At 45.8% G+C, this 14,894-nt stretch overlaps 1 protein-coding gene across 1 annotated transcript in view; it reads right to left on the bottom strand.

Annotated features, from left to right (window-relative positions):
• TIAM2 (TIAM Rac1 associated GEF 2) overlaps positions 1-14,894 on the bottom strand; it is a 106,442-nt gene that overhangs the window by 62,126 nt on the left and 29,422 nt on the right. The window contains exons 7-10 of the mRNA XM_066247828.1: positions 14,426-14,572; positions 3,740-3,901; positions 1,688-1,792; positions 1,427-1,505 (exon numbers count right to left, since the gene is read on the bottom strand). Coding sequence (XP_066103925.1) covers positions 1,427-1,505; positions 1,688-1,792; positions 3,740-3,901; positions 14,426-14,572 — 493 coding nt within the window. The remainder of the gene's footprint in view (positions 1-1,426; positions 1,506-1,687; positions 1,793-3,739; positions 3,902-14,425; positions 14,573-14,894) is intronic.

Here is a 14,894-nt window from a genome sequence, read left to right as displayed (position 1 = left end):
ATCGGGTTTGATTCCCGGGCAGGGCACACAGGAGAGGCACCCATCTGCTTCTCCACCCCTCCCCCTCTCCTTCCTCTCTGTCTCTCTCACCCCTCCCACAGCCAAGGCTCCATTGGAGCAAAGTTGGCCGGGGCGCTGAGGATGGCTCCATGGCCTCTGCCTCAGGCGCTAGAATGGCTCCACCTGCAATGGAGCAACACCCCAGATGGGCAGAGCATCGCCCCCTGGTGGGTATGCCGGGTGGATCCTGGTCGGGCACATGCGAGAGTCTGACTGCTTTCCCGCTTCTAACTTCAGAAAAATACAAACAAAATAAAACAAGAAAAACACATCTTCCTGACTCGGAGACTGCCCTCCTCTCTGACTCCCAAGTTGGGAGAACCTGTCTCCATGTCCTGGTCCCGTAACACTGGGAATTCTTTGACAACAGGAAGAATGGCATGTTTCCTTCGTTGCTCTGTGCCTCAGGCAGAGCCTGGCAGACATGGGTGCCAGAAAGTATCCCTGCAATTGTCTTCAACCAGTCCCATCAGTCCCTTAAGTGGGCTTTCAAGGAAAAACCAACATAACATTTGGGTCAACCAGATCATGAAAATTAAGAAACCAAGAACAAATCATAAAAAAAAAAAATTATTTTAATATAATAAACAATGAGTAGAATCTGATCAGTTTGAGTCACTTTAAGAACAATAATTGTATTAATAATATATTTAATAAAGTAAGAAATAGTCTTTCTATGGAGATATTCATCAAAGATTATCTAATTATTGAATTTGGTAAAAGACAGAAATGAACTTTAAGACATGAATATAGTCTTTATATAAAGAGCGCAGAGACAAGTTTAAATACAGATAAAAAGAAATGCAAGAATTAGACATTACAAAGAGATTTGGGTAATAATGACCCTTAATTGGTAAACTGAGGCTCAAGCAATCAATTCGATGGGCTTCTTCAAGAAAGTTCCACCTTCGGTTAGTTCTTGAAAGACAGGTTTGAGTTACATAATCAGGGAGGCGGTGATGGAAGTGGGTGGGGGAGCAGTGAGGGCCGCACTCCAGGTGGGTGCAAGTCAGCCCAGAGCAGACGCCAGATGAAAAGAGCTGTCATAGGGCTCATGAGTCAGCCGGCTTAGCACAGCATCTGGCGCACAACAACACCATTGTAAGTTTTCTCACCATCCTTTCAAAGTTCTCATCAACTTTGATATTTGCTCCTTTTCATTACTTTGGCATCTTTCCCTACTATTATTAATACAGATCCTTTTAGCCTGCTAACATAAATAAGTAAAAATGAAGAACTATAAAGAAAGTTCAGAAACCACTGTCATCATTCCTGAAAATGGCAATTGAAAGAAAAAAATAAAAATCAGGTCCGAAGACGCTGGGGCACACTAGGAAAGAACAGACCGGGGTGGTGCTGGGCTCACCGAAGTCAGACACGCTGCCCGTCTTCGTGAGCTGCACGTCATAAACGCTCAGCGGGAAGACTTCGATTTCGTCATACACCTACGGAAGGGAAAAACAACGAAATCGGGGGTTGGATGCCAATCTGTCTTGGAAATTTAGTTCAGTTGTTTCCAAACTAGATGCCAAACTTAAACAGAATTCACCCCCTCCCCAAATTACTTGTTTTTAAAATTGAGAGGCCACCACTGTGGTCCAGACCCCCGCCAGACTGGTGTGCGCACCTGCTCCTGCATGTATTCGTACGGCGCCGGGATACAGAACTCAATGTTCTCATCTACTAACTTTCGAAGCTGTAGGCCATGGCGGCTGGGTTCCATCTGCCTCATCTAGAGGGGGAAAGACCATTATTCAGATTTTAAATAGTCATCATTTATTCATTAAAAATCAAAGTAGCAATTTCCAATATATATATATATGTATATGTGTCTGTGTGTATGTGTGTGTGTGTGTGTGTATATATATATATATATATGAGCCAAATGTAACTTGCTGAACTTGCTGAGTTTAAACCCATACGAGAGCTGGAATTTAAATGTGCAAAAAAGGCGAGACAAATAATGATTTTCAAGAAGGTTTTTTCTAAATAACACTGCTTACCACTAAAAGCAAGAGATAGATTTTTGAGACGTTTTGCTAGCATATATCTGACAATAGAATAGAATATACAGCCGTGGGCAAAAGTAGGTTTATCGCTGTAAGCACGGGAAACAGTGTTTATTCTTGTTTTAATACTTATTAATTACTGAATTATTTATTTGTATCACAACTCTAAACCCTTGCATCATACTAACTCAGCAAATGCTATCTCTTTACATATCTGCTGACTTGACTTTGTTTCCCAATACTAAAGCTGAGAAATTTGTGAAATGTGAACAATCTCATATTCTACAGACTCCAGAATCAGAAATTTCCTACCCAAGTGTTTTTTCAAAAGGGAGATGTATACACCATCCACTTGTGCTCACCTGTGCTGTGTGTGTGTGTGTGTGTGTGTGTGTGTGTGTGTCACATACTTCCCATTAGGAGAGACTCTCAGGTCTGTGTCCTAGCTGGGTCTAGTTCACCCACTCCTTTTTTTTTTCAGAGAGAGAGAGTCAGAGAGACGGATAGAGAGGGACAGACAGGAACGGAAGAGATGAGAAGCATCAATCGTTAGTTCTTCATTGTGACACCTTAGTTGTTCATTGATTGCTTTCTCATATGTGCCTTGACCATAGGGCTACAGCAGACCGAGCAACCCCTTGCTTGAGCCAGCGACCTTGGGTCCAAGCTGGTGAGCTTTGCTCAAACCAGATGAGTCCACGCTCAAGTCGGCGACCTCGGGGTCTCGAACCTGGGTCCTCCGCATCCCAGTCCAATGCTCTATCCACTGCACCACTGCCTGGTCAGGGCGCCCACTACTTCTGACATCCTCTTATCACTTAGAAACTTTACCAAGTTCATAACTGATACTCATTGCTTTAAAACAACATTGTTGGCTGTCTGAATGAAAAAAACCTTACATAATGGAGTAAAAGAAAATTAAATTTATAAGAATATAAGCTGCATATATAGATGCCTAGGATACTGAGGCTTAATCCAAAGTGACAACGGAAATTAAGGGTTGTCTGCGTCTATGATATGCACACGGGGAAGAGTTACCAAACTCGACGTGTCTTTTTTACCATTTCCTATACCTGGTGGCACTTTCTCTGAAGTTAAAAATGAGTGAGCTCACCTGCGCCATCTGGTGGTCTATAAACAACTAGCTGGCGGTGCTGTCTACTATCTCAGCGGGCTCTCTTTAAGACCTATCATAAGCTACCTTTTTCAGAAACAAAACCCAATTGGAGTAATGACAAAAACATCTTGTAACGGTCTCCATGAAACCACTGTGAATGGTATCAATGAGTTAGTTGTTTAAATCAAGCGAAACTTGGTAAAACGGTTATTAAATCTAACTACTTCAAAGTTGATGCCACCTTCTTCATCTCTAAGCAACTTAAATCACAATAGCGTTCATATTTATTCAGAATAGAAGAGTATATACAGCATCTCAGCAAAATAGCACAGGCTCTTCAGAAAGGCAAGGGGCAGTTTCTTAACAATTCATACTTCTAAAGGACAGAGAAGGAGAACGCAAATTAATGTTAATTAGTAAGTTAATATGTTCCCTGGGGTAGAAAGTGAGGTCTTCCACGCTACACACACTTAGAGGTCACAAGAAGACAACATTAATGATATTAATGATTCCTGTTCTTCAGAATTCTATTTCCGCAGCCAGAATCCATTACCTTGCAGGCCAATGTCAGAATATCTTCTACTCGGTGTTCTGGCTTGATCGTGAGAGTGACTCCTTGATTACCTTCAAAGTGAACGTAAGTCTGGATTTCCCGAGGGCTGTCTCGGGGAGCGCCATCTCCTGCTGAGCTGCATGGGTGCACAAGTTCATCGACCTGTTTCAGATTCCAGGAGAAAACACAGACAAGATTTGATTTTTAAAAAGGAGGAAAACTACTGAAAAGATAGCCCCTGAGTTTACGGCCTATTTCAGAGTAAACCCTTCCACACTCCTCACATCTCTGGCTTCTCTCGGCCCTCTGGGGCAGACCTGCCCCGCGTTCACCTTCACTTAAGTCACATGAAACTGAGGCCCAGGGAGACTGATTACAAGTCAGTGGACTCCTTGTCCTGTGTTCTCGCCACTGTGACATCTGCCTCTCAGCCCGTGTGAGGACAGCTCCGTATCCCCTCTCCTGCTCTGCAGGTGAGGGCTGAGGAGAGCCGCTGTGAGCTCTGCCCGTGATCCTGGTGAATTTTAGACACACTCACGTCCGTGGCCACTGATGCCTGCCTGCATCCTAACCCCAAAGGGCTCCTAAGCCGGGCGCACTTTTCTTCTCACTCGTTTCTGCTTGTTCCTCAGAATCACCCCTTCACCCTCCAGAAGTTATTTTCCCATCTGTCAGCTTTCTCCCATCTAGAGATTCTTTTAGAGATCATCCACCAAACTGAAGCCTTTTCCGAAAGAGTTGAAGTTTCCTGAATGGGTCACCACCACAGTAATTCAGTGACCTCGTGCTAAGCTGTACTTCTATGCTTTATAAACAGAAATAGTGAACATTTACGAAGCAACTCAGAAGTGTGTTTCTCCAGCTAGGTTCTCACACGAGTCCGGTGGTAAAGACAAGACTCCGGGATTTGAAACACTGAACGCTCAAGTCACAAATTTGACCACTTAACTAGGAAGGAGTGACCTAGGACAGGACGTGTACCTTGCTGAGTCTTGTGCCCTACTCTGTGAAAGTGAGCATTAATGTAATTACTTAAATTTATTAATTAACAGCAGAAATTTTTGCGAGCCAAGAGATCATATACATGACAATACCTTCCACAGCAGAAACTTGACACAGATTTTCAGTGCCAGACAGTAGTACACCCCACTCATCATGCATTCAGGTTATCATTGATGAATGATTTTATTTTGACTTCCATGCATTAAAAAAAGTAAAAAATTGGCCCTGGCCAGTGGCTCAGTGGATAGAGCATCAGCCCATATGGACATCCCGGGTTCAATTCTCAGTCAGGGCACACAGGAGAAACGACCATCTGCTTCTCTCCATCTCCCCCTTTTCTCCCTCTTCCCCTCCCACAGCCAGTGACTCAGTTGGTTTGAACATGGCCCTGGGCACTGAAGATAGGTCAGTTGGTCTGACCACACCAGCCTCAGGCACTAAAAATAGTTTGGTACTCGAGCATCAGCCCCAGCTGGGGTTGCCAGATCCTGGTCAGGGTGCATACGGGAGTCTATCTCCCCTCTTCTCACTTAAAAATAAAAAAAGTGAAAATATCCTCCAATGTGCGATTTAAAAACAAAAATACGCCCTGGCCGGTTGGCTCAGCGGTAGAGCGTCGGCCTGGCGTGCGGAGGACCCGGGTTCGATTCCCGGCTAGGGCACACAGGAGAAGCGCCCATTTGCTTCTCCACCCCTCCGCTGCGCTTTCCTCTCTGTCTCTCTCTTCCCCTCCCGCAGCCAAGGCTCCATTGGAGCAAAGATGGCCCGGGCGCTGGGGATGGCTCTGTGGCCTCTGCCTCAGGCGCTAGAGTGGCTCTGGTCGCAACATGGCGACGCCCAGGATGGGCAGAGCATCGCCCCCTGGTGGGCAGAGCGTCGCCCCATGGTGGGCGTGCCGGGTGGATCCCGGTCGGGCGCATGTGGGAGTCTGTGTCTCTCCCTGTTTCCAGCTTCAAAAAAATGGAAAAAAAATAAAAAATTTAAAAAAAATAAAAACAAAAATAGATAATTAAGAAAATTAAAAAAAAAAAACAGGTTTAGGCAAAGCAAGTAAAGACCTTTCTGTGTTGTCATTTTTAAGTGTGGTATTCATCTTTGAGTGGCATTTCTGGACCTGTCATGAATCTGTCACTTTCTGTACATTTTCCTGACAGATGACCATGGTATAGGATGAACGTGAACCACATGTGCCAAAATGAAAGAAGAAAAGAGACAGAGGAGCAGACGCCTGGAGCCAAAGACACTGGGAACCAGCATGGACACCCCTCTGTCCTCAAGGGTCCTTGTCCCCCAGGGTCACATGCTCTTCTCTGGGAAAACCTCACAGGTCCTACGTGTCCTCTGAGCAGCAACGGCAACTAGGGGAAGCAGCAACAAGCAGGTGCTGCCGTAGAGACACAGACCTCCCCTCACCGACCACACTTCCTGAGAAGCCAGCTGAAACCCCAGCAGAGGTCACTGTGGAGTAAGAAACCCCACAAAGAGCCCGGCCAGGAGGAGTTCCGAGTCCCGATTCCTGCTGCAAAGCAGTGTCCTTCCACACTCTTAGAACAGAACAGGAGAAATGAGACAGAGGATGGGCGGGCGGAGGAGGGACATGAGCACGTGAATTCACAACGACCCCCTGCCCGCTGGCCCCACCCTTCACTGTCCATCAGCGAGGCCGTCACACTGGACGATGGGATCAGCCTTTGACATGCCGTCAGCCCCCCACTATGCACAGCCCTCGGAGGTAGGCACCATCGTGACCCGTGCTACTTAACAGGTGAGGAAAAAGAGGGTCGGAAAATTCTAGAACCTTGCCTGTGACTGTGGTACGGTGGGGATTTGAACCCTAGAAACCTGGCTTGACGGAGTGTTCACCACCATGACACTTTATCGGTCTGGCAGTCACCTCCCCCCCACACGGATGCAACCTAACTTTCCCAATTCCTTTCTGTTACATAGGACACACAGCATGTTCTTGGTTGAAGAAAATGGCTCGCTGCGACTCCCGACAAGGACAGAATGCCGTCTCTGCCTCTGGACTCCTGTACCCATCCATTTCCTGTGCGGCTCTGCCTCCTGCACAGCTTCAGCTGCAACAATTTATATCCTCAACCTAATTTCAGATGCTACCCCCATCTCCTGAAGTCTCTTCTGCTCGCTTCCTGCACTCCCATATTCCACAGTGAGATGCTCTACTCTCCTGTGTCCCTGCAACAGCACTTAGCTAAGCCCAGCTGCTGGGACGGTCATTTCCAGGCTGCTGTGGCGCCCCCTGGTGCTAAGATGAGTGACATAACAGCGGAGGGCCCTCAGTCTCCATTCAGCCCCAAACACAGTGCATCGTGCACCCAGAACGCACCCAACATGTGGGTGTTGAATTGCAAACAACTAGAAATTTACAGTCACACATGGGCTTGTAAAGTAAAAGCTGTCCATTTTTAATATTTTATTCAAATCTGTTTACACAGTGTTAAATCAATCTTCCCTAAAAGTACAAGAAGAGAAATGAACGGAAGACTGCTGTCAGGGAAGAGGCCCTGGACAGGAGAATAGTGTACAGGGACATGCAGAGATAGAATAAAGAACAACAGAATTGCTCATCTTACATTCAATTAAGCAGGGCTTTGTGCCTACAACGGGAATCGATTCCTGAGTCTGCCCTTTGCCTACGGTGGAGTGAATGAATGACAGAGGATGACGTGCCCATCGAAGCCAAGGCTGAGGGCCATTCAGATCCTCTCAAGAGATCCCTCAATATTTACAGATAATTTGTGTGTGTGTGTGTGTGTGTGTGTGTAATACACACACCAGAAGTACAGGCCAATTACAGAGGCAAAACCTGGTTATTCAAAGGAAGTGTCAAGACTGTGGAATTGATTAATTTGAGCTAGAAAACGATGGGCTATTTGGTGCTTAGGGCTCTCCTAGGTTGTAAGTTTTGCCCATTTGGACAGAAAACTAGATTGATTTCCTCAAGGGGCAATGCAATCCATGCTGAAAACACACATGCTGGATTTTCAGTAAGTCGGATATAATGGTCTCCTGCATTCCTTTTCATAAAAGGAGCCGAAGATCTTGAAAACGAGTACAACAAATGGAGCCATCTGGAGGACCGTCGCCCAGTTTCACCTCTACCCAGTCGCCCCCAAGCACCCGGCTGGCTGGCTGGCTGGCTGGCTACCGCTGTCAAGACCATCGCAAACCTCACCTGCCTGCTACTCCCTGTCTCTCGTCCCCTTAAAATTAGTTTCCAATTAGCCCATCCCAGTTCCTGCAGCAGACAGACGGAGACAGTAAAAATATAGTAGACAGTCTGGGTCTAATCCCAGTCTTGTCAGGGCAGATCATCTACCGTGTCTGGGCTTTGCTTTCTTCTAAATGAAGTAGCCTCCTGGGCAGGTCGGGACTGGGTGTGAGCACGGGCATTTGAAGGTTCATACGCTTTACCTTTTATTGGGAAGGGCCACAGTTACGTGGGAGAACTTTTCTGAAGTTCAGCCTGGATGGTGGCATTAGACTGTAATAGATTTAACCACTCTGGTTCAGCGATGGCCACTATACGGACCTGAATGACAATCACCTTGGGAAACTGTGGTGACCAGTGACGCGCAGGTCATGGTGTGGTCCAGCTCTGACCGGCCATCTGTGGAAGGGGAGTGACATTGCTAATCTGCAGCTCTGGCCTCTCCGGAGTAATTAGTTAAGGTTGACAAATCACTTTAACCCTCCTTGTAGGGCAACTTCCACAGAAGAATTTACGATTATTATTATCATTATTATTATTATTATTACCACATTCACAGTCCTGAAAGCACATGTCAAATTGCTTCTGCTCAGGGTGCCTGGAGGAGAGGAAATGAAATGGAGACTCCGTGTGTTCTCATTGCAGATGCTCTTGGATCAAATGGCCCGTAATTACTACTTGGATCACTGAAGGGAAGTGATTGAGGAGCAAAGTCTGGCTGTCACCAGTGGGCTCACGCCACCAGGGCTGCTGATAAAAGGGGAGTCTATTAGCAAGTGAGGGGAGGAGAAAAGAAAAGGACTCACAGTCTGAGTTTCCTAACAGGGAAATGCCACCAAGGAGAAAGTGTCTATTTCCTTCCTGGGCTGATGCCAAACATCAGTTAATATCAAAGGAAAACGACGAATGTCTGTCTATCTCCCTTCATCCCCGCCTTCCTTCCTCCCTTCCTTTTTCCTTCCTTCCTCCCTCCCTCCCTCCTTCCTTTCCTCCCTCCCATTTGTATATGTATATATGTATATAGGGAATAAACTACTACATTATAGTCAAGAATAAATGGTTTCATTCATATTTTCCATTTTAAAAACCAACATTAGCATTTTTTTTCCAGTTGGGAGCGAATGACTAATGTGACAATACTTCATTCACCCAGTACCACAGAACGTTGGGACACCCAAGCCAGTTTTCCAGGAAAGCGCGCCAAGGCCCGGGGCGCCACTGTTTCTGCATGAAGCTTCTGTAGGCGCTGCCTGTCCGGAGCCTCGTGGGGCCCTTGTTGTCACAACCTCCACAACAAACACCCTCTGGCAAGCACTGACTGAGCCTCATTCTTACTCATCAAGAAGTATCTATAAAAAGCTTCCATTTGGGGCTAGCCAAACTGTCCTCTAAAAAAAAGTGCCCATATAAGACTGGCTTTATTCCAACCTTAACAGATTTCAAAGCAGGGTGACTCACTGTTGAACTGTTACCTGATGCACCGATTAGGGTGGAAGTTTTTAAAATGCCCGCGACCCCCTCCCTCCATCCCGACCCTCGGGAATGACTGCCTTTCTGTGTTGCACTAATGGACACAATACACCAATTGTATACAAATAGGTGGTTTGTGCAAGTTAGAAATGTTCTCCAAGAATGATTAGCAGAGGAAAACTAGTGAAATGTAATATTAATTATTCAAGCAGCTACAGGCAGAATTTATAAGTCCCAGCGATATATAAAAACAAATGCCCTTAATTTGATCCGCAATGTAATTTCAACCTAGTTATCTGAGTCTGCAGTGCAGAAATATAAACACACCATTAAAACAGCCCTATAAGTCAAAGGAGTTTCTTCCAGCATTCACCGGAGCAATGTTTAGTTAAATTACATAGGGATAGCTGTCTAAATACACATGCTTTAAAAAACAGACGCAATAATACTTTCCTCTTGCTCATGAGAGCTCTGATGGGACTTGTAGGCTAAATCACAAGAAGATCTTTTGGTAATTTGAGCCTAGTTTAAGTAATTAATTCTAATTATTAATGAGATTTTAGCAAAATTTATTTTTCAAAGTCCAACGTAAGTTCCGTTAATAAAAAGTGCTTTGATGATACAATTTCTTAATGTTCAAAGTAAGAATTTTAAGTTACTTAATGCTGGAAGAGATACAATCTTAAAGTTACGGGTTTTTATGCACATCAAACAATTCTCAGCCATTGAAGGACTACACATAATATAGACAATTAATAAGCAAATTTATTAAGCAAGGCTATATATCCTTGGCAGTGTGCTCTATGTTGAAACTATATGCATAATCGTAAGATCTACATAAACAACACTGAACCCGAGTCCTGATTACAAGCTTGCCCGCGGATGCATGACACGCAGACCTGCTCGGACGACCGAGACTAAGAGATTATACAGGGTAAGAACCAAGAAACTTGTTGTTGCTGCCATTCACAAAATCAAGTCAAATCCCTGGTGTGATTGGGTCGGGATTTCGAAGTAGGCCCTGCAAGTGTATGGAAATAGAGGGACAGGGACTGGAGTCATCTATCACGAGAAGTCTGCCATGTTGACAGCATAACTTATAAAAAGGAAGGTTTGGATCTGGCTCCCGTGCCAACCCCGAGGTTGGTCCAGTTTAACAAAAGGAGAGCACCAAGGACAGCCAGGAGCAGCACCAGCATGGGACACAACCTCCTGGCACAAGCCACCCACCTCATAACCCACGCTGTCTGCCCTGACCTCTGTGGGCGGGAGGTGAAGAGGTCAGGGTTTGAGTGTAGGTTTTCTCCTCAGTTTCAGGACACCTCGGACAGTGCCACCACCTGGCGGTGGCTTCAGCGATACACATGGTGCGCTGAGCAGCTCGGGGCCCAGAGCCGGGCCAACCTCGCCTGAAGGCAGAACAGGTGGCCGTCCATGTTGTGTGTTTAAAGAATACCAGAGAGTCTCCCTCTCTCAGCCCGCACGCCTGACCCAGGACCTGTCATAGTGTCCCACACTCCGTCATCCCTCGGTTTTTCCAGCTCAATTCCCAATTCATTGAATGACCCCAATTCATTCACTAGTAATACCGGCTACTTCTTCTGCAAAGGCCTCTTAAGTTTATCCAAGCCTATATTAAACATGGCCAAATAGTTTCGAGGTTGGGTGGACATAAAACCCAAGATAAAAGGATTTGACGGAGAAGACAGGGTAACAGGTCAGTAACAAGAACAACATTGTGGGACATTGCAAAAAGGACACAAAGAAGAGGCCTTGCTCAGCCCGAAAGTCACCCCCACTCCGATCTCCAGCAGAAACAGCTCTGAGGAATGTGCTGCCGTCAAACCCAACTCTGGCGTCTCCGAGGGGACCCTGCAGTCCGAGCCCTGCGGGAACCTGCAACGCCCCCAGAGGCTGCTGATCCCCAGCACGGATCTGAGTGACGATTCTGACAAGTCCAGGAGGAAAACGCCCCTCTGAGGTCACCAAACTCTCAACAGGGTAAGAACTGCTGAGGACCAGGGTGGAAGAGACGAAAGCTTCCATTCTGACTTCCATCACGACGCGTCTAGATGGAGCTCTCATGAGTTCTGCCGATCCCTTCAAAAAGACTTGTCCTTCCGAGGATATCTCTTATTTACCTACCGGGACCATTTTAATTCTAGATTTATTTTCAACTGGTGCACATAAAGATTCTGAACCAGCAGCTGTGCCCGCTGAGCTCTGCCCCTGTGCCAGCGCGTAAAACCGGGGGGCTTCCACCCCTGGCAGCGTCCGCCTCCCGGGCGCTGCTGGGCGCTGCTGGGGTCTTGAGGTGTGTGGGCTCCAGAAACCCACGTCTGCCGCTGTTGGAACCAGCTGTCTGGTGGATGGGGCGGGGACTGGGGGTGGGAGACTAACAGAGTGGCTCTGTCTGCAGTGTCTGGGTGGTGGCTACCCTGTCCAGCAGGGCACCAGTTAAGTTCTAACACATTTTATAAGATTTTTCATATCACAATTTGTACTATTTTCTACTCAACCACGTTTACAGTTTTAACTGTATAGAGAAGAAGCGGCTTGGTTTTCTTCCCTAGGGTTACATATTTTATGTTTCTCTGATGTCGTTATTCAGGTCATCTGGGCTCTTCTTGACATTGCTTTTAACCAAGAAGTACACGTTTCTAACAATGCGGATCAGAGCTCAAATTTGACTGGGCAGAGCCACCAAAATCAAGCTTATTACTACTTTTTAAAGCTGTATGAAATAAATACTGGGAAGAAATATGGCTAACTATTAAAAGTCATTGTCACATAAGCCATGAAAAGAGGATCAACAATTATCTAATATACAATATGCCCTCAGTTCAGTAATCATAAAGAGTCAAGCTACATAGAGAAAATCGAAGAACAAGGATAACTAGAAAAAACAAAAACACCTCACTGTGCTTGCTTGGAAGAACTAGGAGTAATTTCTTCTACTTTTTCCAATGTCTATCTTCTAGATTTTGTAGCAGAATAATCATCAACATTAGAGAATAGGCCACTAAAACATGTATGGATACCTACTACACATCAACTTCATTCTGTCACGTAAGTACCAACACTATAATGAGTTTCATTTCTTTTAAAAAACAAAATGTCCAACCAAGTACTTTGTTTACCAAGAAATCTTACGTTGGGGATATTTCCCACATACGATGGGGTAAAAGACCATATTAGGCTCATATCTCACTAGCTAAATGTCAGCATCTAAGAAAAATAAGCAAGTTATCAAGTGATTTATCATGATCATTTAATTACATAGAATTGACTCCCTTGATTAAAATCAGAATTTGCCTCAGAGATGTTAAACTTCGCAGAAGTTCAGTTAAAAAGTAGAAGGCCAGCATGAGCTCCCTATACCAATAGTCCAACGGTCTAACTGACCACGGTTTATAATGAAGAAATGCATTTCTATCTGAAACCAACAAATAATTACTTTTTACAGTTAAAGTCCAAGTGGAACCACAATTTTAAAATGTGGTGTTCTTTCTGACTATATATGAACAGACGAAAGCAGTGGCCACATCACCGTGCTTTCGTGCGTTTCTGCCATCTTTCAACCAACCTACACCATCTCCCCCCTACCTCCATCATCATTGTTCCAAAGTCACAGCCAGGTCAAAGAGGTTGATACGATCCCTGTTATTCACTAATTTACAAACCTGTTACACATAATCAAATAAATCTCTATCTAAAAGTTAGAAAATAAAGTTCCATAAGATGTGGCCCCCCCCTTCCAGATCATACCCAAAGCATATTCAGAAGAATAACCCGTTAAAAATAAAAACAAGAACCTCTTCAGCCTGAGTCGCAAACAGTTTCCCTATTTACCTACATGATCACGTCTTCATATGATAACTCATCTTTTCGACGGTCTCTGAAAAAAATAACCATCCTCAAGCATGCCGATCAGGAACATGCGATTCGTACCATACGCTCTATTCACGGTGCTAGGAACTACTTCAGATAAGTGTACTCGAAATGTTCTGAAAACAACAGACTGTACACGGGCCACATTTCAACAATAAGGTACTCAGGCTGTTTTTACTTGATAAAATGTGAAAACAGCTGCCCTTCCTCAAGGAAATTCAGTGGCCGCCACAGGCCAGTGTTTCGGGCCTTTGGATCCAGGATGATCAAGTTCTTGCCCGGCCCAGCCCAGCCCAGCCGGTGCTGTGTGAACAAGGCTATGGAAGAGCCCTAACCCGGTGTTTTCCAGCCACTGGTCCACAGAGCGGCCAATGCCGGTCCACAGCAATTCCGTGCCGGTCTGTGGAAGCGGCCAATGCCACAGCAACTTCGTGCCGGTCTGTGGAAGCGGCCAATGCCACAGCAACTTCGTGCCGGTCTGTGGAAGCGGCCAATGCCACAGCAACTTCGTGCCGGTCTGTGGAAGCGGCCAATGCCACAGCAACTTCGTGCCGGTCTGTGGAAGCTCGCCGCCCTGACGTTGCAAGAAGGTTACAGAGTCTACAATCCATGGGCTGCAGAACACGGCCCTACCCTCTCCGGGTCTCAGGTTTCTACCTGTGCACGGTGACGACACAGTGCCTACTTCCGGTCACAAAGATTAAGTGAGCAGAGTGGCTGGCACTATCTATAGAATTAAGTTCCTGTTACTTTGGTTATTAAATTTACACATTAATTTTAATATGAAATCTATAGGAAAAATATTAGTGCTAAAGGCAATGAAAAGAGAAGATTCTTTTCTGGTCATTCTTATTTTTGTATTCCTAAGCACCCCAGAGTGAGCGAGGTGTCTCTACCTTTTTGGGGATGCCAAAAGGAGATGGGGCAACTTGTATGTTTCATTTGAAAAAAATAGTCCAGGCTAAGACCGCACTCCTTTGAACCAACCTGTAGCTTCTTCTTAACAGACGATGAACATTGATGATTTGCCACGGACGGAAAAGCAAGGATTTCCCGCCAGGTCCGCGGTCCCTCCCATGTGAGGGACTCACCTGCGTTATAGACGGTCTCTTCTCCTTCCCTTTTCTCGCCAGTGTGTCCAGCCCTTTTAATGAAGAAAATAGGCTCTTCTTGTTTCTGCCTCGTTGGGTCAGTGAGAGTGTCCTCTTCCGGAAGGCAGAGTCATCTCTAGAACATACCTGATTCAAAACACAGTTATCAAGTCTTAGAGCGTATTATTTGAGTGACAGAAGGAATCGGCCATTGCCCCGACGGACGCCAGCCCCGCCTGCTCCGAATGCGTTCTGCCCAGACGTGGATGCACCGTAGAGATGCCACTCATCTGGATAACATGGGCTCTGCTGCACAGCATTGTCCACGGAGGGCAGAGGGTTGGCCAAACAATTCAGGGACCATCCGCCCCCCTCCTTCCCAAGGCTGAGCTGGTACCACCCACAGAAACCATCCACACAGCAGCGATTTCAGAAAGCCCAGGGAAACCACCTTCAACCAGCCCCTTAC

The sequence above is a fragment of the Saccopteryx bilineata genome, chromosome 12 (assembly GCF_036850765.1).
Source record: "Saccopteryx bilineata isolate mSacBil1 chromosome 12, mSacBil1_pri_phased_curated, whole genome shotgun sequence".
Taxonomy (NCBI): Eukaryota; Metazoa; Chordata; class Mammalia; order Chiroptera; family Emballonuridae; genus Saccopteryx; species Saccopteryx bilineata.
This window is presented reverse-complemented; position numbering and strand designations above follow the sequence as displayed.